This window comes from Pavona decussata, unplaced genomic scaffold (genome assembly GCF_977016875.1).
Source record: "Pavona decussata unplaced genomic scaffold, jaPavDecu1.1 SCAFFOLD_11, whole genome shotgun sequence".
NCBI classification, from domain to species: Eukaryota; Metazoa; Cnidaria; class Anthozoa; order Scleractinia; family Agariciidae; genus Pavona; species Pavona decussata.
In genome coordinates this window covers 1,626,400-1,648,215 of record NW_028145434.1, presented here as the reverse complement: position 1 = coordinate 1,648,215, position 21,816 = coordinate 1,626,400, and the positions used below count along the sequence as shown (strand labels likewise).

The window sequence follows — 21,816 nt, the reverse complement described above, 5'->3', positions numbered from 1 at the left end:
CTGAAATTCAGTTTAATTCCTGGCCATTCCTGGCCAAACGTACTGTACTCATAGGGGATACTACAATATGAATACTTGACGTGATGGATGCTCATAGAAACCGCTGTGTAATTACAAGGCTTGGCAGCTTGGCAGATATCATGGCGGTCCTCTTTCTTCCATGATCCACAGTAATTTTTCGCTTTTTTCGGTTTTCGTAATTCACAAATTCGTCGGTCTCACAGTCAAAATGCCGAAAGTTGTTTCCCGCAGCATTGTCTGCTCTGACACAAAGGATAAAGAGGAATATAACCAGGGAGCAACAGCCTTAACTGTCTATCATTGCTTGTGCGGACAAATGGCTTTGATCTTGGGTAAGCATTTTGCTCGATCTTATGATAGAAATGTATGGCGGCCCAAAAGTGCCACGGCATTTCAATTTCATCACGGCAATTTCAGCTTCGTTCACGGCAATTTCAGTTCCATCACGGCAATTTCAACTTCATTGGGCCATTCCATTTAATATCTGCACCCCCGCTATTGAGGTACTGGGAAATCTGAGGAAAGAGGGGGGGGGGGGGGGGGGTCTTTAAGAGTTATTTCTGAGGGGATATTTATGTCGGTATCTTTGAACTCTTTCTTTTTTTCCTGAGGGGGAATGTGTCGGCACTTTGATCTTAATTTCTGAAGGGGTCTTGAAAAGTTATTTCTGATGGGAGTAGACACAAAAGACCTCAATTGGAGGGGGGGGGGGGGGGTGCGAATAATAAATGGAATGGCCCATTGTCGGTTATTACCCAGATGGTAATGGGACTCTAGAATCAAGGCGGCTATTTCAGATTGTTAGACAGGTTAAAAAAAAAATGCCACGATAGAATTGAAATCGCCGTGGTGAAATTGAAATTGCTGTGTGTGAAATTGAAATTGCCGTGTATGAAATTGAAATTGTCATGGTGAAATTGAAATTGCCGTGATGAAATTGAAATATTTGCAATGTCACCTTTGGGCCATCATAGAAATGCCAATTTTTCGGGTGAAAAATTCCCTGTCTTAAGAGCTATCATCCGGGGCACATGCTCTCATTCCTAATTACATGTATGAAGGTTATAAAATAATAGTCTTGTGGAGAGACTATTGTTATATCGTTATATTTCAAGCTTATAATCAATGAGTTACAGTGCCACTCAAAACTATTAGTTTTCCCCATTTGTTGCGATTTTATCTCGGTCAAATCCCAGTTAATATTAATGTTATTTAATGGCTGTAGGAATATGTAATATTATTTAAATTTCATTTCATGAAAATAAATACATGTAATTGTGTTATTGTAAACCCAAAAACTGTAGCCCAGTTAAATGGGCGATTCCAGATATCCATACCATACCACGGACGGCTTTTAGGATTTCCGAAGGGGAGGGGGGGTTCACGATTATGGAATTCTGAGGGCATGGGGGGGCTATTGCGCGTTTTTTAATCAAGGAAATGTTGTTTTCGAAGTTTTGATTCGAAAGATTAAAGTACAATCAAGCATAATTATGTGCAGCGTACTGGTAGCGATCGCGCGTGTTTCCATTCTCAGCTTGTGAAACAGCGGCCGAAAAAGTCGCAATCTTTTAGTTTCGCTTCCTTCACTGTTTACTACTGGGACAGGTATTCCAGTCATCTTTGAGAGTAAGACACGCTTACAATTTGAAATGAAGGAAACGTGAGATCGCCTTTTGAGATTCGATGAACTCGATAATATTTATGCAAATTTGTAACGCTACGCCGAAGATGTAAACAAAGTCTGCTCAAAGGCAAGCGAGCGGCCACGTTGAAGTTTGCCCGGTTCCTTGCCGAATTCTACCGTAGACGTTGTACATTTTTTAATTAGGAAATGCTTTTTCCGAGGTTTTCATTCGAAAGATTCAAGCACAATCAAGTATAATCTTGCGCAGCGTACTGCTTGCGCAGCAAAGATATTTCAGAAGCGATCGTGTTACATTCCGCGAAAAAGCCGCAATCTTGTCCACGTGCTCCGGCGTAAGAGTCGATCGATTGGAAGGCTGCTCTTGTATGAGGGTTTAACCCGGTTAATGACTGCTACTTTTTTCAGTAATATTTTGTAAATAAAGTAGATAATTACAAAACAGCAACGATGTATGTTTACTCGTGAGGGACTCGGGCACGTGGAATCGAACATTCAAGACGCGCATTACATATCACTGATAAATTTGCATAAAGTTGTTTTCAATGTTGTTGACAATGGGTTTTCTTCTTCCTCGCTATAAGAGTTTGAAATAGTTAAGACTAGGTATTCGTAATGTGGTAATTGAAACCACAAGTTTTCTCTTGATAGCGCCTGGAATCACAAATACAATTTAATTGAATTTTTGGTTCAGAAACTGAAGCCGACTGAAGTATGCGAGGAGTCCTGGGATACCAGACATTCTATGGATTTTGTGCGTGTATAAAACAAGGGGTGAAAAGAAATAATTTTTGTTTTCATCCAATGCGTTGTTCTAGTTTCCTTCTTTTCTTAAAGGAGTTGAATGGCACAAGAAAACAAAGAGGAGTAAAACTGCCGTAAATGGCGTTTATTATTATAGCCAAATTCAGACTTAAAAAGAAAATTTCACAGCCTGGCCACTAGTGGTAGGTTTTTCTTGTCGCTGAAGAGTAAAGTTTGTCGCCTAGCGCCGCCAGATCACACAGCCCTGAGGAGGCATAAATTCATGTTCGTTTGTTCATATAGGCGTTGCTTAAGTCGAAAATGTACTTCCCAGAAAAACCGGAAATTCTGAAGGGGAGGGGGGGTTCACGATTATGGAATTCTGAGGGCATGGGAGGGTAACGCATTTTGGAATTTCCGAAGGCAAGGGGGGGTTAAAACATGGAAGCCGTCCATTGTTGGGTATGGATATTTTCTGGAATTGCCCAATATGCACACCTTTTATTTTGGGCTGTCTCGTCTTAGTTAGGTGAGTTGACATGTTCATGTAGAACTATGTAAACAAATTAATATACATGTAATGTAGGGAAACACATTTTCATTTTCACATTTTCAAGGGAAAATATTTTGGTAAGTTTGGTTTAATCAGGGATTTTGTAAACTGAACTTGCTTGAAATCAACACCATGTCAGATTGATCAGTATCACTGCAAAAAGAAAATAATAAGCACCCTTTTAGTTTTGCCAACTTAAAATTTAGGCAAACCTCTGTTACCAAGTGTTATGGCTTCTTGGATTGATAAAATCATGTATAATTGTTGTTTATTTATGAACATTCAATGACTAATAATACTCAACAGCTTGAACAGTGAAAATTCAAGAGTTCTTCGCAAGTAAATCATGCTTAGAAGGCAGACTGAGGTTTTGTCAAAGTACAATTTTGAAAGGAATTTAAAATCACAAATCATCACTGGAGCTGCAGACTTTTCTTGGACATGTTTGAGCACTGTTAACTTCTCAGGGAATCCACTTACAAAAAAAATAGCAAGTTTGATTGTAAATTCATACTGAAAAATTGAACTATTTTAATTGACCAATTATTTGTACTAATTTTGTAACAGCTTTTACAAAGTCTTTGACAAACTATTTTGTAAAAGGAAAACAAACATGTGCTATGCATGTTTTGTCCATGGTGCATGAATAATTGTATGATTTCTTTTTTGCCTCTCAATACACCCAAACTACAGGTACATGTACCTGTACCTGTAGTTAAATAGCACATGTAAAGGCTCTTGTAATTTTAAACACATGGCATAAATATGTACAATTGCATATAATATATCTTTTCGGTTGATGCATGTATATTGCACACATTTTATTTATGTCATGGTCTGCCACATGTATCCCTGTGGTCATTACTGTTTAACCCTTTCACTGCCAAATTTCTTGGTCTCTCTGGACAATTATCTCGATGTAGATGACCAAAACAGATTTAGTTGTCCTATATGAAGATCTCCTTTGAAATGTTCGCTGCTCTGCAATAACGAGGACTCAAGTTTTTTTGTGACGTCACCTATTTGAACCGTTGTTGTTTTGCTCACGAGCACAAACACATTCTAATCGGTAAGTTGTCAGTTTATAAGTGTACTTTCGGGCCATTTTGCACTGCAGAAGCTCCCAGGCTGGCATCATAAAGCTGGAATGGAGAGTAGAGGCAATCCTCTGAAAGAATCCAGAGGTGAGAGATGATTTCATAGCAACTGGGACGCCAAAAGTGTTCGTATCGAGTCATGGTGGCTCACGAGTGAAGTTGTCTCTCTGGCCGTTCTGTGGGTGGATTCTCGGACCTACCTAGGCAATTTGGGGGAGATTTGACTTGCAAAGAAAACGATGTTTGCGATATTTGGCCAGTAGGACCGGGTGGCTCGACACTTATAAAAAAACTACTGAATTAAGATGGCGGGACCTCCATTTCGTTGTTGTATCGAAATTACCCAGAATGCAACTCGGACGGCAATGGGGAAATTAAGTGCTTTGAAAAGTGGCTCGAATCAAATGGCTGATGTTCGAACAGCTGTGCGCGTGAGAGGCAAAATTGGAGATAAATGCTTAGTCATGAGATTAAGGTTTGCTGTCATGAAGGAATTTTGGTTTTAAAATGAGATTTTGAATTAAAAAATTGGAAGCAAAGATGTGTGTTTTTCAGCTTTGTCGATGCTGCAGAAAACGGGCATTTTTGGTTTTGCTTGAAAATAAATGTTGATATGGAATGGCAAATGGAAGATAAACTCAGTTTATTTGCTCTTAAAGCCTAAAACACTTACTAATTAACACTATTAGTAGACCATAATAACCAGATTTCTGGATTTGAGAACGTGGCCGATCTTGAAAGTGGTAGCCTCTAAAACGGCGACATTAGTCGCCTTTAGCGGTGAAATGGTTAATAATGTACATGAAGATCTCTGTACTGTTTTAATGTGTTTGTAATCTGTTTTTGAATCCACAGTAGATAGCACTCTTGAGAAGCTTCCACTGCGTAGAACTGATCATGCTAGGGTCATTGATGGATCAAAACATGCTCATAAGCTCAACTGTGTTGACGGAGATACTGTTTTCTTGAAAAGGTACATGGATTGTATAACTAATAATACAGTACACCTGGGCCCAGTTGTTTGAAAGCCGATTAATGTTAATCCACGAATCAAAGTTAACAGAGGTTTTCTGCTTGCTCGTTAAAATTGTTTTTAAACTCTTATGTGTTAGCTAGTGGCAAAGAAAAGTCAACGTCAAAACTGAGGGACAAAAATCTTTTTGAAAAATCTTTATTGTTGTGTAATTAAACTCGAACCAAAGTTCTTGTTAATCCAGGATTGGCTTAATCGGGCTTTGAACAACAGGGCCCTTGGCATTTATACCTTCATGATAAATAAGGGGGTAGTCCCTCTTTCTAAGAAGAACAGCTTCATAATTTTCCTTGTTTTTTTAGCAGTAGGGTGAATTAAGTCACCAGATGTGCACAATTCAAATACATGTACATCTGTATGGGGGATGGCAGCTTGTCATGACCAAGTGTGTACAGTGTTAGAGTATTTCTGATCAGGGTTATAAGTTAGCATTATTACAATGTACATTGTATTAAAACTACACTGTATTAGAGAGATGTGAAATTGCTTTCACAGCAAATGGCAAATATGGGATTCACCACATTTATGTTTTCTTGAGAAAAAATAGTACGATGTACATGTACATAGATGAGAATAGTGCAAAATAAATCTGGCCTTTGGTGCAAATGCAAAACTACTCAATTCTTGCAGAGAAATTGAAAACAGTGGGAGAAGCGGCAAATGAAGGATAAACATGGTTGCGTTCTCATTTCTGCCGCTTGCTGTTTTCCTTGAATGTATATGTAATTCTAAATCCCTCTAATATTATAGCATTAGGCCTCAGCATCATTTCATTGTTGTTGATCGTCTTTAGCCAAGAAAAATTAATATGTACCAAACCAGTGGATAGTGTTTTTTTTGTGGACTCTTGATTGGGTATAATAATATTGTATTCATATCCTAGAATTGTCCTGGATTTTTGACATGTGAGTTTTTTGTTTATTTATCAGAAACTACATTGTAATTTATTGTGACTGGCTTTTCACTGGTTTGGTAATATAATTATTATTCATCTGAGCAGTGTTGGTACAGGCGCAACAACCTGTCAGGCAACATGTACAGTTTTTCATGATTTTGAGTATCAAAATTTTAGAATTTTATTGATTAAATTAGACAAGTTTTCATGAGAAAATACATGTACTACCACTCAAGGGAAACAGTTAAAAACAGATTTACTTTAGAGAAAATGAAAAAAATGGTGGACTAGACTCCCGACTCATTGTTAAGTCTTGTATACAGATATGATTAAACTTGAATCCTGCATGTACAGTACATGTATCAATTTTTTTTTTGTGGTAATGCATTTTGACTTTCATTGTATTTTGAAGCTGGACATACAGGCCAAGCATGCAATTTACACCCAAATGGCAAAACAAAGAATGCATCATTCCTTTATACAGCAGTGAAAATTAATGTCTTCTTTTAGTTTTAAAACTTGTTCAACTTTACAACTGTACACATGCAGCTTTATAAAATTTTACAAATTTGTAACATTGAAAAAAAATCAAGTTTGGATGTACAGTGCAGCTACTTTATAATACATATACGAATTCTTGCTATCAAGTAAAGGGCTTGGTGGAAAATGGGTGTAAACTTGTGCTAATTTTGCTGGGGAAAAAAGGGCTCAAAAATCACTGAATTTTTGCATACAGGCTCATTTGTTAATGATGAACCTTGATTTGTTTCAATTTATTTGATAGCTGGAAGGCTTAATGTTTTGGAGATATTGAACTCTAAGTTCACTTATTTTGACAAAAGGATCACAAAACTAGCAACTCATGGAATTCATATACTGTACTGTAAATAACATTAATGAAAAATCATCAGAGCGTAGAATTGGAAAACGTTTAGTCTTGCTAGACAGTTCATTTGGTAGTGTGATTTCTGAACAGTGAAGGTGTATATTACAAGTACTTCTTATTCCTCTATTCTGCAACTTTCAGGCCTGGTGGTATTGAGAGACAGTTCCGTTTAAAGTGCAAAAAGTGAGTAAATGCTAGTGTGTACTGTTTCTCGTTCTTTTTAATGATTATTTAATATGTTTCTTGAGCAATCTAATTTATTAATAAGTTTTGTTCCCATCTTAACAGATGCAGCCTGTGGCTTTTTTACAGACCTTCAAAGAAAGATGAAAATGTTACATTTGTAGTAGATGGTAAAGGCCTTTACATGTTACATAATAAACTACAGCTGTATTTATTTAATGAAGGTGAAGGGAAAGTTCCTTGGAGATGCGTGACACTTGAAAATATTTTCAGATAGGATTGATATATTAAAAATAAAACACAGACATTTTGGGTGTAATTAACCCTTCTTCAGTGTGGAGAAAACTGTTGAAATACGCTACTGGACACATGTGCGCATATGAATAGTAGCGTGTGCTACTATTCATATGCGCGTGTGTGTCCAGAAGCATATTTCAACAGTTTTCTCCACACTGAAGAAGGGTTATACAGCTGTATTATACTGGGCCCGGTTGTTTAAAAACCGATTAATGCTAATCCATGATTAAGAGATACATGTAGCCAAGGTTTTCATCTTGCCCGCTAAATGTTACAGAAGCATTTGAGTCAAAACTGAGGGACAAAACTCTTTTCAAAGAATCTTTGATGATTATTCATTAAACTTGAATCAAAAGTTTACGTTTATCCAGGATTAGCTTGAACACCTGGAGCCTGATGCGCAGTCTGTACCTGCCTGTTTTGTGTATTTTGTAGACAATGTACATGTATTTAGAGCATGAAGATTTGATCAAGCAAATACATGTAAAATAATTCTCTCATTTGCACTTTATAAGTACATGTATTTACAATGTACCATAAAACTCTGAAAGTAAGCCCCCCCCCCCCCCCCTTTGCAAAAAAAAAAAAAAATCCACGCACTGCAACACTGTAGTATTGTTAACAATTTGTAAAAACTTACAACTCCCCCCTCCCCCTCCCCCTTCCCCTTCCCTCTTCAAATACAAACCCATGGACTGTTAAAGTTAGCTAGCTTTTAGCTTAGTGTTTGGACCTTACAGTGCGACTACTGTTACTGGGGTCATGTAAACAAAACTGGCCAATCAGATTGCAGGACAAGGACAATGAATTTCAACCAAAGCTGATTGAACCAATCACGAGTAGATGGAAAACAACAGTTAAAACCCACAATTTTGGAATTATTGACTGTTTGTATCATAATGTGAACTGATTGGCCAGTTTTAAGTGACCCCGGTAAAAGTAGTCGCACTGTAAATGAATACATGTACATACCAGAGCTTACAATGTCCAGTGTGTACCTGTACTGTAAATTCTAAATTTAATGGTAGGTTATGACTCACACTTTAATTTACTGTAATTTGTACAATCAGGATACACGTAGAATCCTACTTTGTAGGTTTTAGAAATTGCTTTACGCCAAGGAAAATATACAAATGTTTGTTTGTTTGTTGTTGTTGCTGTTTTTTTTTTTAAACTAACTTTTTCTAAGTAACTTTTTCTAACTTATTCCATGATTCATTGGTTTGGGCCCCTCATTGCAGTTGATTGCTTTCTTTTTTACAACATTGTTGTTTAGCTCTTCAGAATTAGCCAAAAAGACATTTTACCCACATGTACATGTACATTCAAGTACATACTGTAGTCTGTGCTCAGGGGATGGCTGATGACTGGATTGCACCTACAGAACATACATTTTAAAGCTTTTTGACCTTCACATTTCTCTTTCAATGCATTTATGCATTGTTTAGGAGCCTTGGTTCATAGTGGAGACAGTCAAACAACAAGGACAGTTAAACCTAAGCCAAATAAGGTACAGTGTATGATTTTTATAATGTGTGTCAGTGTAATGGTTTATAATGGTTAATATTTATTAATACAGCTGACATAAGTTGTGCAGCTTTTTTCTTGGGATCAGGTGTCAAAAACAAGGGCCTGGTCTGGGCTGCTGTTAAGCTTTATTGGAGCTGGGTTTCACAATGAACAAGAGGAAATTCTACCATTCTTGTTTTGTTTTAGTTGTTTCAAACTTTACTGGATGTAGCTCAGCATACATGTAACTTCACTTTATCAACCAGCCACAGTACAATGTACCTGGCTGCCCGACAATTATTAATGATGACCTTGCCTGGTTGTTTGAAAGCTATTTAGTGCTACATGTACGTGTAACTGTTCTGGCCCCAGTCAAACTGAAGGGTAAAAATATTTAATTTGGTAAATTACCTTTGATTAGTCACCAAACTGCAAACAAAGTCCACACTATCTTGCTTAAGCTGTATGTATTAACAATATTTGGCCATACTCCTATACAGCTGTAAAATTAATGTAAATTCTGGGGCACACTCCATAATAGCAGTAAACCCTGTTGTGAAGAACTGAGCCATGAGGTTAGGGATCAATATCTAGTACAGACAACAGTGTATTGGGGCCTGGATTAGAAGAAATGGGAAACTGAATAGTCCTACAAATCCAAGAACTGAGCCATGAGGTTAGGGATAAATATCTAGTACAGTGTATTGGGGCCGGATTAGAAGAAAATTAATGGGAAACTGAATAAGTCCTACAAATCCAAGCTACACCTGTACAATTTACTTCAATAACATGATTATTTGAAGAATAATTGTTATCAGTGTGCAGTGATCCCTGGATTGTGCATTGTACAGTGTGTGAGCATTTTTAGTGAATTTTATCTTTATAGTGAATTACATGTAGTTGTACGCAGCATACTTAATACAGTGTTAATACTTTACATTGAAGGTCAAGTTATTAGGAAGTACTGTAATCTAACCAAAAGTGGTTCAATGCAGGTAATGATGACAAAAAGAACAAAAGAATTTGGTAAATTCAGCTCTGTGACAGTGTCGACTATTGATGAAGAAGAAGAGGAAATTGAACAGGTAAGCTAAGATCAATTATAATAATTTTTATTTTGCCAAGGGCGTAATAGTGTACTTGATGGACCACATAGGGATAATTAAAATGTACATGTATAAATTACAAATTGTATTGTATTTAAATTCATTTACTCCCCCACCCTACCCTACAATTAATTTTAGCTTCATACTTTCCTTTACATTTCTTAGTCTTTGAGGATCCCCCACCCCCTTGGATTTACCAATCCCCTCTGTGGGGGTGAGGGTATGGATATTTATTTTTCTTGAAATGCACATTATGATGATAGCTCATGTGACTGCTACCAGCCAATCACATTTTAGATTTTACACGGAATGCCCGCAGGGCATGACGTGTCTAGGTTTCGGTCGGGTATCTTTTTCGTTGTAGCCACAAATGTGTACATTAATTACGCGGGATGCCCTGAAGGGGCATACCGTGTCTAAAAACGGGTCGATTTCTTTTTTTTACGCGGGATGCCCTGAGGGGGCATACCGTGTCTAAAAACGGGACGATTTCTTTTTCTTCGTCGTAGCTTCAAATCGGTACATTAATTTATTCATTAAACTCACCCCTCTCCTACTCGGGGTGTATTGTTCTGATTGTCTTCAACAGAAGCAGGCCAATCAAAATCCATTCTTGTCGCTTATATCGCGAGGGAGGGGACCCACTCACCCCTACCTGTGTGACGTCAACGCATCATTTGATCTATTTATTAAAAACGGATTAAATTTGGGGCCATATTGTTTATAACATGTTCTGGACTCAAGTGTGCCGTTTTCAAACGGAAATTTCACCATTTTGAAGCGGCAAATCGAAAGAATAACTTCTAAAAAGCACTCGACATTTAAAACGGTAGAAATTGGTGAATTCATGGCGAAGGAATCGTGCTTTGTTTGACAGTCCTTGACCACGACGCGAGACTAAAAAGAGGTCATTGAGAAGCTTACGTTATCGTAATGGAATTCCACACATTTCCGGTGAAAGTAACACAAGGAAAACAACGTAACGCGATCGTCGTGACTCAAGCTATTCCATTAGCAAGGATAGTTTTATCAATCGGCGAAGCATACAGTTGGAAAAAATGAATCAGCCCCAGCATCACGCGTAATGCCAGTAAAGCAGGCATCTTGTTTTTTTTTTTTTTTTCTTCCTCGTAGCTACAAATCGGTACATTAATTTATTCATTAAACTCACCCCTCTCCTACTCGGGGTGTATTGTTCTGATTGCCTTCAACAGAAGCAGGCCAATCAAAATCCATTCTGGTCGCTTACATCGCGAGGGAGGGGACCCACTCACCCCTACCTGTGTGACGTCAACGCATCATTTGATCTATTTATTAAAAACAGATTAAATTTGGCGCCATACTGTTAACATGTTCTGGACTCAAGTGTGCCTTTTTCAAACGGAAATTTCACCATTTTGAAGCGGTGAATCGAAAGAATAACTTCTAAGAAGCACCCGACATTTAAAACGGTGGAAATTGGTAAATTCCTGGCGAAGGAATCGTGCTTTGTTTGACAGTCTTAGACCACGACGCGAGACTGAAAAGAGGTCATTGAGAAGCTTACGTTATCGCAATGGAATTCCCGCAATTTCCCTTGAAACCCTGAGTAGCGTAACACAAGGCAAACAACGTAACGCGATCGTCGTGACTCAAACTATTCCATTAGCAAGGATAGTTTTATCAATCGGCGAAGCATACAGTTGGAATAAATGAATCAACCCCAGCATCTCGCGTAATGCCAGTATAGCAGGCATCTTGTTTATTCATTAAACTCTCCCCTCTCCTACTCGGGGTGTATTGTTCTGATTGTCTTCAGCAACAGCAGGCCAATCAAAATCCATTCTTGTGGCTTATATCGCGAGGGAGGGGACCCACTCACCCCTACCTGTGTGACGTCAACGCATCATTTGATATATTTATTAAAGACGGATTAAATTGTAGTGCCATATTGTTAACATGTTCTGGACTCAAGTGTGCCGTTTTCAAACGGAAATTTCACCATTTTGAAGCGGTGAATCGAAAGAATAACTTCTAAGAAGCACCCGACATTTAAAACGGTGGAGATTGGTGAGTTCCTGGCGAAGGAGCCGTGCCTTGTTTGACAGTCTGAGACCACGACGCGAGACTGAAAAGAGGTCATTGAGAAGCTTACGTTATCATATTGGAATGTCACAAATTTCCAGTGATAGTCTGAGTCGCGTAACACAAGGGAAACAACGTAACACGATCATCGTGACTCAAACTATTTCATTAGCAAGGATAGTTTTATCAATCGGCGAAGCATACAGTTGGAATAAATGAATCAGCCCCAGCATCACGCGTAATGCCAGTATAACAGGCATCTTGTTTTTTTCTTCATTGTAGACACAAATGTGCACATTAATTTATGCATTAAAGTATGTCCTCCCCTAGTGGGGATGTATTGTTCTGATTGTCTTCAACAGAAGCGGCCCAATCAAAATCTATTATTTAGGCACATATCACGAGAGAGGGGACCCACTCATCCCTTCCTGTGTGACGTCAAATCATCATTTGATTTATTCATTAAACCTAGATTAAATTCTGCCCTCTCCCAGAAGGGATTTATTGTTCTGATTGTCTTGGACAAAAACGGCCCAATCAAAATCTAGTATCGGCGCGTATTTTACGAGGGAGGGGACCCACTTATCTCTACCTGTGTGACGTCAAAGCAACTCATCATTTCGAAAAGTTGTTTTTGTTCAATGGCGGCCACATGTCTGAATTTAAGACTCTGATCTGCCGTTTTCAGGGAGAAAACAAACCTTTTTTCAAGCTGTAAATCGAAATAATAACTTCTAGGTAGTACTCGACAGTTGAAACGGTGGAAATTGAGAGAGTTCACAGCAAAGAAACTCCGCTTTAAAAAACAGATCGAATAATTAACGCAAAGGATTAGAGCTAGAGGAGGCCAGACCAGTTCAGCAGGGTCATGACGTTATTGCATAGTTATTTCTGGTATGATTCCTAGTAACACAACGATTAGTATCACGCAATATATCTGAATAAAACCATTCAGACAATTTTTTATTTCAATTGCCAAGGGAGGATAGTTTTTAAATATCTGCGAAACATACAATGGAGAATAATTGGGGCTACATTAAGCATTCCGTGTAATGCCATTAGAGGGGCATCTTGTTAACTTAATATTCCGATCCATCTTTTTAGCATTATTCAATGGTAAAGTGCCACAAGCAAGTATTGATTTGGTGCCTATATAACCTAACGGTTACGGATTAGATACTAACGGATTGACTAACGCCCATAATGGTTTTCATTAATTTATCTAACGGATGACTAACGGATAGCTAATGGCCTAGACCGTTTAACGGAATATCGTTAGTGTACGTTTTCCCAAAGAAGGTCACAAGTATATAATTATAATTATATTGTAATATAATTATATTACTGCATCACTATCTAGAATAATCATCATTCTCATTCATTCACCAGGCTGGAAATATACCATCACATTTCTCTCATATACCACACGTTCGACATTCAAATCCTAGCAGTATGCAGAATGTTTGTCCCATGAACCTAGTTTAATGGCCTTAGCCCCCACGAGTCTCCTGTAGCTCAGTGGTAGAGCATCCGAACTAGTAATCGGAAGGTCTTAGGTTCGACTCCTGATAGGAGCACTCGGATTTCTTTTTTCCGAGTATGCCTGCGTCACTTTCTAGAATAATCATCATTCTCATTCATTCACCAGGCTGGAAATATACCATCACATTTCTCTCAATTATATTGTTATTGTTAAGTTTTCCATGATTGTACTCCAGTGGGTAATGTGTTAGGAATCATGTTTTTTTTTTAATGCATGTCTGTAAGTTTATGTCTTTTGCAGCATTACACTGTAAATCCATTTGGTTAACATGGAACTTAGCTGTTTTAATGACCTATGGAGTGTTTTCACTCACGTGACCACTGGCTATATTGGTTTAATGAAACAAAAGAAAGTATTTGCATAAAAATAGAGTTCAATTCCCAGAGGTTTAGGTTGGGACACCAACATGGCCGCCATTTCTTTGTTTTTGGACACCAACATGGCCGCCATGACGTCATGTGAAAACACTCTATAAAGAGGATAACATTACACACGTTGTGGATTTATGTGCGTGAATAATTAAATTATTGTTTGGCACTGATATTCTTTCTTGTGCTGTAGCATGAAGTAGCATCATCATATGCCCACAATGCTCAGATCATTGAGAAACAACTTGAGAGGAAAACAACAGCACAGAAAAGAGCAGCTGTGGAGCAGGTAATTACCTTGAATGACATTAATAATTATTGAGCAAAACTTTTATCTACTTTCAAGAATAAGCACCTGAAGTATTTGATTCCAAGCTTGGTATGCTGTACATTGTACCTTAAGAGGGGCTTACATGTCAGTTACTGTACTGGACAGAAGTAACCTAACAGAGAACGCTGCACTGAACACATTCTTAAAGTGTTCTTCTTTGCGTTCCCTAAGTGTTCCCTATACATGTACGTTCCTCTTTGTGTACCCTAAGTGTCCAGTAATGCGTTCCCTGTTAGGTTACTTCAGTCTGGTACTGTATATTTCTTCATGGAGTTGTTTAATGGTGATGACACCATTGGATTGTTAATGTTACATTTGAAATGGCTATATTCAAAAGTACACGACTGTATGTGTGTGCAATAGCAGAAAATTTGATTCTGACATAAAGGAGGTCTCATAGTCTTCAAACTGGAAGATCGCAAAGTCCTTTAATGATTAACCCCTTAAAAGCATTTATCATAAGCAATAGTGCATAATATGTACTTTGTTATACATGTACTAGAACATGTATATGGCCCTTAGTAGGTCAATGATTTGTTCAATTTAAGAGAAGAGGTGCAGCTGTATGACATCAAAATAATCATAATTAATTAGAGTGTACAATTTGCACTTAAAGAACTTCATGCCAATGCTTATTGTCAACCCTGTAGAATGGGAAACTGTGAAACAGCCTTTGTAGAAACTGGGCCACAAAGATCCCTAGCCATACATATAATGGTACTTTCCTTTAAATAATGTCTTCATATTTGTCCCTCAGCTCAAACAGGATGCTAGCAAGAAAGCCAGAGGCACCCTCATTGATAGAGACTAGCTTACCTGCAAGTCTCACAGTGGAATGAACAGTACTCTATCAGCTGAGCCCAGGAGGTGCAAACCAAACTGCGCTGACATTATCAGAGACAATTACTCAGTCAAGTACTATTGTACAAGTATCCACTGGCAAAGTCTCTTCTGTTATGGTCAATGGAATTGAACCAAACATTATTGCCACAGTGCTAGGTCATCCATTGTATAACTCACTCAGCATGTACTCTACATTGAATTTGAATGCTGAACTATCATCGTTACAGATGAAGCCATACATGCATGTACACGTCAGTGTACGTTTAAGCTTCTGAGCTTTTCAACTTATCAGATTCTCGTTCACAAATAATTTCCACGTGATCTCAGTTTAAGCTTTGACATCAGCCAAGTTTGTACAGTGTACATGTAGTATAACCTAAATTGTTCCTTTACATTTACCATGCCTGGTGGCCAACACTAGGATCATTCAGTGCTAGCCCCTTTCAGTGGAGCACAAGTATGTCTGTGTTTTAAGGTTGCCTCTTTCCGGGGGGTGCAAGTGAATCCATGTTGTAAGCATAGCCCAGCCACATGCTGGACGATAGGTATCAAAGGATGTAGTTATAATTGTCTGATATGATTTTCATGACAGGTCTGATTTTGTTGAGAAAAACAAAACTATCGTCATGTTTTCCCATTTTCTACATTGTAACAAGATTGCCTTGACTACAGGCATTTCATAAAATAATTATGCATCGATGGAAGTAAGAAAGGTGGCAAAAATAAATAAAGTGAAGTGAGGTGAAGTGATAATTTAGAATGACGTAATACAGTTGTTTGTGTATGATTCCTTTCGATTTCCCATCTCTTTGAGAAACGAAACTCTAACGAAGTCAAATTGAACCAAATTTAATAAATTCAAATTAAATAGTTTCAAGTCTGAAGGTTTCTTTATGTACATCAAATTCTAGTGAATTCCTTGCACAATTACTACATGTAGTCCACTGAGCCTTTATTTTACAAGTTCGAGTTTTGCACAAGTGCGCATTGGCCGGGAACTATGACATTATTCGATTGTGCTCCATAGTTCTATTTAAAATTAATAATTTAATTGCGGTTTACCACTCTGAAATCCACTGTTACATTAAAAATCCATACATAATTTTAGTATTCCCCGGGTTTGACGAGTTTGTGTCAGTTTATATTTTTAAAACGACTATAATTATTCAAGTTTAAGAGTTGTCAGGGTTCAGTGGGGTTGTTTCCCCGGGCATCAGTATCTCCGTTAAATCTGTGTCCCTATATTGCCTTGTACGCTTGCGCTTTTTGTAACTGGTGAACACTGCCATGGCTAAGATTCCCGCCAAAACTGTAGCGCACACGCTTAGAGCAACAGCGGCGACTTGGGACATGGGCTTGGTTTGGTCCTCGGAGACCAGGGGGTCCATGGAGTCGTCGTCATCATGGGCCGCAAAAGAGGCCAGGGTCCATTCTGCTTGGGAGTCATTCTTGTACCAAACTTCGCCGTTCACCCCAACAACCATTAGCGTTTTAGTTGCGTTTGGGTTGACCCCCGGGCGAGGGCTGTATGGAGGACGCTTCACTGCTGTACTGGACAGTTTGGCCAAGGAGTTCGCTTTCACGCAATAATTTATTTCGCACTCATTATCTACGGACAAGAGGTGCTGGGTGTATCCCCGCGGGCAGCTTTGAGGGCCTTTCAAAGTTCCCGCAGAGTCACTTTGTAAGAAATGCTCAACAGGGGGAACTCTTTTCACGTTTTTGCCCTGGGGTGCCTTGTCCCCTTGGGGTTTAGTGCTTGGGACGGCGAGGGGGTTCCCCGAGGTACAGCTGAAGAATCCTGCAAACGGCAAGGCGAACTGAAATCCAAGTTCGTAGTCGTCGCTCACGCAGACGTGAGAGTGGCCCCCGAAAGGCATGGAGTAGAATCTATGGGGGCAACTCTGTGATCCAGTCACAGGGTTTGGTTCGGTTGCGGAGAAAACGCCGCCAAATAACATCCCGCTGTTGGCTTCCACTGGCGCCACAGCAGCGCACCAAAACGCTCGGAAATGCACCATACTGTAGTGAAAAATGTTCTGACACGATGTGTGACAGCAGTCTTTTAGAAAAAGGAACCCGCACGGCCGACAAACCTTTCGACAGTGTGTCTGGTGATACGATTTCGTAACAATGGGCTTCTCTCCAGATTGGGGTTTTAAAACTTCCACGGGTTGGTATCCCTCGGGGCAGGAGAAATCCCCCGTTAGGGGATTCTTTTGTTGCAAGTTCTCGCACAAGTTCCCTGCGCTGTTGAATCGCGTTGCGTAACACTTCTGGTAAACGCCCCCAAAAGTGAAATTTGTTTGTTTTGCGTGACAACTACCGTCGTCAAGATTGGCCTCGAAATTGAACCTGGGTGAACTTGCATCGGTGCATCCAGCGATAGTGTTCACTTTATAATATAGGCGAATAGCTCGCTGGACAATTTTAGCCAAACGATAAACTGTTGGTTCTGGCAAACCAGGGAGGGTTGCGGTAGTGACAGCGTAATACAGAGGGTCACCGCTTCTGTCGATAGCCACGAGCTCGTTTGCCAGTCCATCTTCCCATTCCTGCACGCTAAAATTCGTCCTGTAGGGTGGACCTCCGTACGTTATCACGCGCGAGGCAGTCTTGCTGTTTTCGTATTTGTTAATGTTCTCCTTGCTTTCGTTATGTCCAAAAGCCGCCTTTATATTCAGGGCTTTGAAGAAGGTCGCACTGGCTGCCACTTTGATGTCGTGCGCAGAAAGCGATTTGTCCTTGATGACGCTTTCCTTTATTTGTGTCTCTTGGACGAGCGACGCGCCAGCATCTACAGAAGTTATGATGTGCGTTCCGTATTCTCTGACAAGCAACTGAGCGCTGTACCACGCTTGTTTCGTGCGGTTGTTTTGTAGTTCAGCAGCGATCTGCATTAACCTGCTTTTAAACACGGGATGAAGAGCTGACTCGGGGTGTGTCTTAACCACGTAGAACATGTGCCGTATTTGAACGCGCGACGTGACTGCTTTATCTCCAACTTGTTTCTCCTTGTTGTACTTAAAATCTGCGGAGAACGAGCCGCTGGCTACTGAATAAGATGCTTCCAGGTTAACCGAGTTAGCCGTAGCACTGGTATAGCTGTTCCAGTGATCAAAAACCTCGGAGAACATGTCCACTTTGCTGCGTTTGATTGGAATCACGAAAGCGTTGTTTGGTAGAAGGTATTTCCCGTCCGCTGTGGTTTTACACTGCGAATAATTCGCTGCCAGCACTTGTCCCATTTCTAAATTTCGCAGATTGTCCCATCCGAAGCCGGGTAGAACCTCGAGGCGATTCATTTGATCGCGGTAAGAAAAGCAGTCCTTCGGATCTCCGACAGCCGGATATGAATTCCAGCCTGGCCATGATCGCGCTACTTGGGCTGAGCGCTCTTCAGGGACATCATCACAAACAGACTGCGTGGTCAACAGAGAAACAGCACAAACAACAATTAAAAAGGCAGTCCCCATGACTTGCTGACTTGCTTCTACAAAATGCTTTGAAAGCTATATAAAAATTAAGACGTGCGAAAACAGGTTATTTATCCCCAATGTGTGATGTTGAAAGACTGTTGTGCAATCTGAATATTCTGTGACACGATTCTCCTGTGGCGTGTGACGCCATACCCGTGTATTTTGTATTACCCTTTTTGGAGGAGATATAAAAATAACTTTTCGTCGACCTTCATGTTTCTGGTTTGGTTTTATCAAGAGACTAGCAGTGAAGTTTAGGCTACCGGTATTACTCACGTGTTACTCATCCCCGACCGAAAACCAAATTCTCCCGTGGTGGTTTATCTAGAATTAATTCTTATGTAAGGAGAATTGTGATGGTGATCTTGTGATAGTTAAATTTGATACGCAGGTTGCTTGTACTGGTCGCGGTTGCCTGTGCCTGACTCTAGAGGCACACCAACGTGCAATAGAACAACAGTTCGCAATTTGAAGCCGAGTTCTTTTCTATTGGGGCTTTCACTGAAAGCACCGCCGGGGAAAGCTTTGCACTAGAGACCACTAGATCTGCAACCCCGCAAAACCGACCTTGTTGTTTATTGCTAACCACAGGCGGCCCAAGCTCAAGCTGTGATCCGAGTTGTGGTGATCATATTGCGTAATAGCGGTCACGCCGCAAATTTGAGAGTTTGTATGAGAACATTTACGATCGGGTTTAGGAGGTAAAAATTCCGAAAATTTCTCAATAAAAATGACATACCTTGCGTATATGGTGTACTGTTTGTTGTTTCTCTGTCTCCTTTTGCTCATTTGAGGTCATTTTAGCGAGTTATCGTTTCCTGGGTTTCACACTCCTAAGAGACTGGTTAACAACTCGCCAGGTAATGCATCTAGTTCCCGTCTGTTGGACAACTGCACAGGCACTTCTCGAAAAAAAATTTGCGTGGCTAGTTCCTTTAATGTCGGTGGTAACGCTCTGTCTAGGGAAGAGAGATAGCGCTCTGATGAAATTGAGCATTGTCTCATTCTTATCTCCTCGAGAGCTAATATAAATTCCTTGTCATCTTCCGATTGACGCATCAACTTGGTCAAGCCAAAACGATGAGGAATGCTGAAGTCGAACGAAGGAGAATAGAACATGAAGTCTCCTTCATCGAAGAGGTTTGGAACCAGCTGCAATTGCAAGAATTCACCTATGAGAATAGGCCATTTCCGAGTTGCTGTAAACCTCATTATTATCGAAAGCGAGGCTAAGTGCTAATCTTTTCACACGAAAATTAGTTTTGTTTGCATACTGAATGAAAACTAATTACTCGGGCCGTAAGGCGGACCGAGTTAAGGTTTCGGTAGCATTATCAAATTCTTTTTTCTTTTTGGGGTCGCGATGGGCCGAGAGATAAGACTTCGGGCCACGAGTTATTGTTCTCGGTCTCTTTTTTTGTACTCGAGTGGCACGAGTAAAGTTTTGGGTGGCGTTATCAAATTCTTCGCGTTCCGTTGTACTCTGGCCGTGAGGCGCGAGTTAAGTAATCGGGGAAGGGGAGGGGAGGGTCCCGAACTCCCTCATTTTTTTCGCTTCCTAAGCTCCTCCTCCCTCACCCCGATGTATTATGCGAGTCACTATTTTTTCGAATCAAAACATTTGGCGTCGGTTTTGAAGCGTTCGTGAACGTTTCCCTTAGCGCAGAGAGGGTTCTGGAGTCGTTAGAACAAAAAGGTAAAGGCAATGATAGCATGTCGAGTGGCGAAGAAAGCTAAAACGTAAGGATTAAAGCCCGTGGATATAGCATAAGAGAAGAGGAGGTAGCTTGAACATGGTGCATTCCGTTTCGTCTGATTAGCGAGGATGACAGTGGGTTAGGGGGAGGAGACGGCTGACATTTCAGACTACTGAGTTCGCCACATGTCACAATATTTGTAAACACTTCCGGCAGCGAATTTGATTGGGCCATTGAGACAATGGCCTCTTGTCGATTCGACCTGAGGGCACCCGAGGTCAAAAAAAGAAATTGACAGCGCGAACTGACGGTGTGATCCACTGCGAGGCTTAGTTTGAAAAGAAGGCCGGGCTACCAAGCGGGGTTTCAACGGTCGTGTGTCGTGTTGAATGTGTACACAGGCATTTACACTGTTGATATCTGAGATTATTGGAACTAAACTGCCGCTTGACGTCGGCTGCAGGACCCGGATTGCGTTGCTATTTATCTGAAATGAAACTGGGACATTTGTGCTGAGATTCTGCGTTGGATTTGTGGCTGCTCGATCATTTTGAGCTGAGATTTTTCGCTTCTTGGAAGGGACGTTCCGAAACGGACTGTGATGCCTTGCCCTTCTCTTAGGAGTGTTAAACCCAGGAAACGATAACTCGCTAAAATGACCTCAAATGAGCAAAAGGAGACAGAGAAACAACAAACAGTACACCATATACACAAGGTATGTCATTTTTATTGAGAAATTTTCCGATTGTAAATGTTCCCATACAAACTCTCAAATTTGCGCCGTGACCGCTATTACGCAATATGATCACCACAACTCACAGCTTGAGCTTGGGCTGCCTGTGTGCTAACATGATGAAAAAATAACCGGAAGAATGCGTTACACCAGTGTGCTAGGTTTTTGAAACATCTGTTCTCACAGAAATGTAAAATGGCTGATTGTACATAGCAATATGTAAATGCTTTAATAACATCGTCAATGGCAATGCTCTGTTCCGTGCGTGTGTGAAAAAAAAAAAGCCTTGGTTAGTAGATTTTTATTGTATTTGGATACACTCCGAGTCAATGAAGGTCAAACAAAGGCCCAGTACAAACGCTCATAGAGCTTGGGCTACCTGCGTTCGTACACGAAGGAAGAAAGGATATTTCCGACTCATGTGAATTAGCATGTTCATGATCGGCGCCCCACCACCCCTCCCCCCTCCCCCTTTCTAGGGGTTGTCCCCTATACAAGCCAAATAGCGTCATGTGCGTCGCCGAAGGTTTTTCTTATTTTTTTCATTTTTTATATTTTGTTTTGCAGTCCTTTGGGTTTTCTGAAATAGGATAACGGGTTAAAGCATTTTCGTTTGTGGTCCTTTGCAGTTTATTCTTTACAGAAACGGCCGGATTGTAGAATCCAGGGCCCAGTTGTTCGAAGCCTGATTAAGCAAATCCTGGATTAACGTGAACTTTGATTCGAGTTTAATAACTAATCAATAAAAATTCTTTCAGAAGAGTTTTGGCCCTCAGTTTGGACTCAGTA

At 40.1% G+C, this 21,816-nt stretch overlaps 2 protein-coding genes across 3 annotated transcripts; one reads left to right on the top strand and one right to left on the bottom strand.

The window, feature by feature from the left end:
- Positions 1 to 112: 112 nt before the first annotated feature.
- Positions 113 to 15,871, top strand: LOC146488138 (STING ER exit protein-like). 2 transcript variants are annotated; one of them, XM_085121476.1, is made up of 8 exons: positions 113 to 353; positions 4,919 to 5,033; positions 7,016 to 7,057; positions 7,163 to 7,227; positions 8,803 to 8,864; positions 9,859 to 9,948; positions 14,138 to 14,233; positions 15,033 to 15,871. In XM_085121476.1, exons 1-8 carry the CDS (start codon positions 161 to 163, stop codon positions 15,084 to 15,086), a joined length of 717 nt encoding a protein of 238 aa, XP_084977602.1. In that variant the 5' UTR covers positions 113 to 160; the 3' UTR covers positions 15,087 to 15,871. The 2 variants fall into 2 exon arrangements, with proteins under 2 accessions (XP_084977602.1, XP_084977598.1); XM_085121472.1 differs by having other exon boundaries at positions 4,916 to 5,033.
- A 419-nt stretch (positions 15,872 to 16,290) lies between these two features.
- LOC146488137 (macrophage-expressed gene 1 protein-like) lies at positions 16,291 to 18,594 on the bottom strand. The gene has a single exon (XM_085120666.1). It carries the CDS (start codon positions 18,592 to 18,594, stop codon positions 16,291 to 16,293), a length of 2,304 nt encoding a protein of 767 aa, XP_084976792.1.
- Between the last annotated feature and the right edge of the window lie 3,222 nt (positions 18,595 to 21,816).

What these genes read in the sequence shown, in the direction of transcription:
- LOC146488137 (XM_085120666.1), bottom strand. Translation starts at nt 18,594, where the DNA reads ATGGGGACTGCCTTTTTAATTGTTGTTTGTGCTGTTTCTCTGTTGACC.
- LOC146488138 (XM_085121472.1), top strand. Translation starts at nt 161, where the DNA reads ATGATCCACAGTAATTTTTCGCTTTTTTCGGTTTTCGTAATTCACAAA. An exon ending in ACAAATGGCTTTGATCTTGG is followed by an intron (nt 354 to 4,915) that starts GTAAGCATTTTG and finishes TTGAATCCACAG; the next exon opens with TAGATAGCACTCTTGAGAAG. An exon ending in AAAGAGCAGCTGTGGAGCAG is followed by an intron (nt 14,234 to 15,032) that starts GTAATTACCTTG and finishes TTTGTCCCTCAG; the next exon opens with CTCAAACAGGATGCTAGCAA.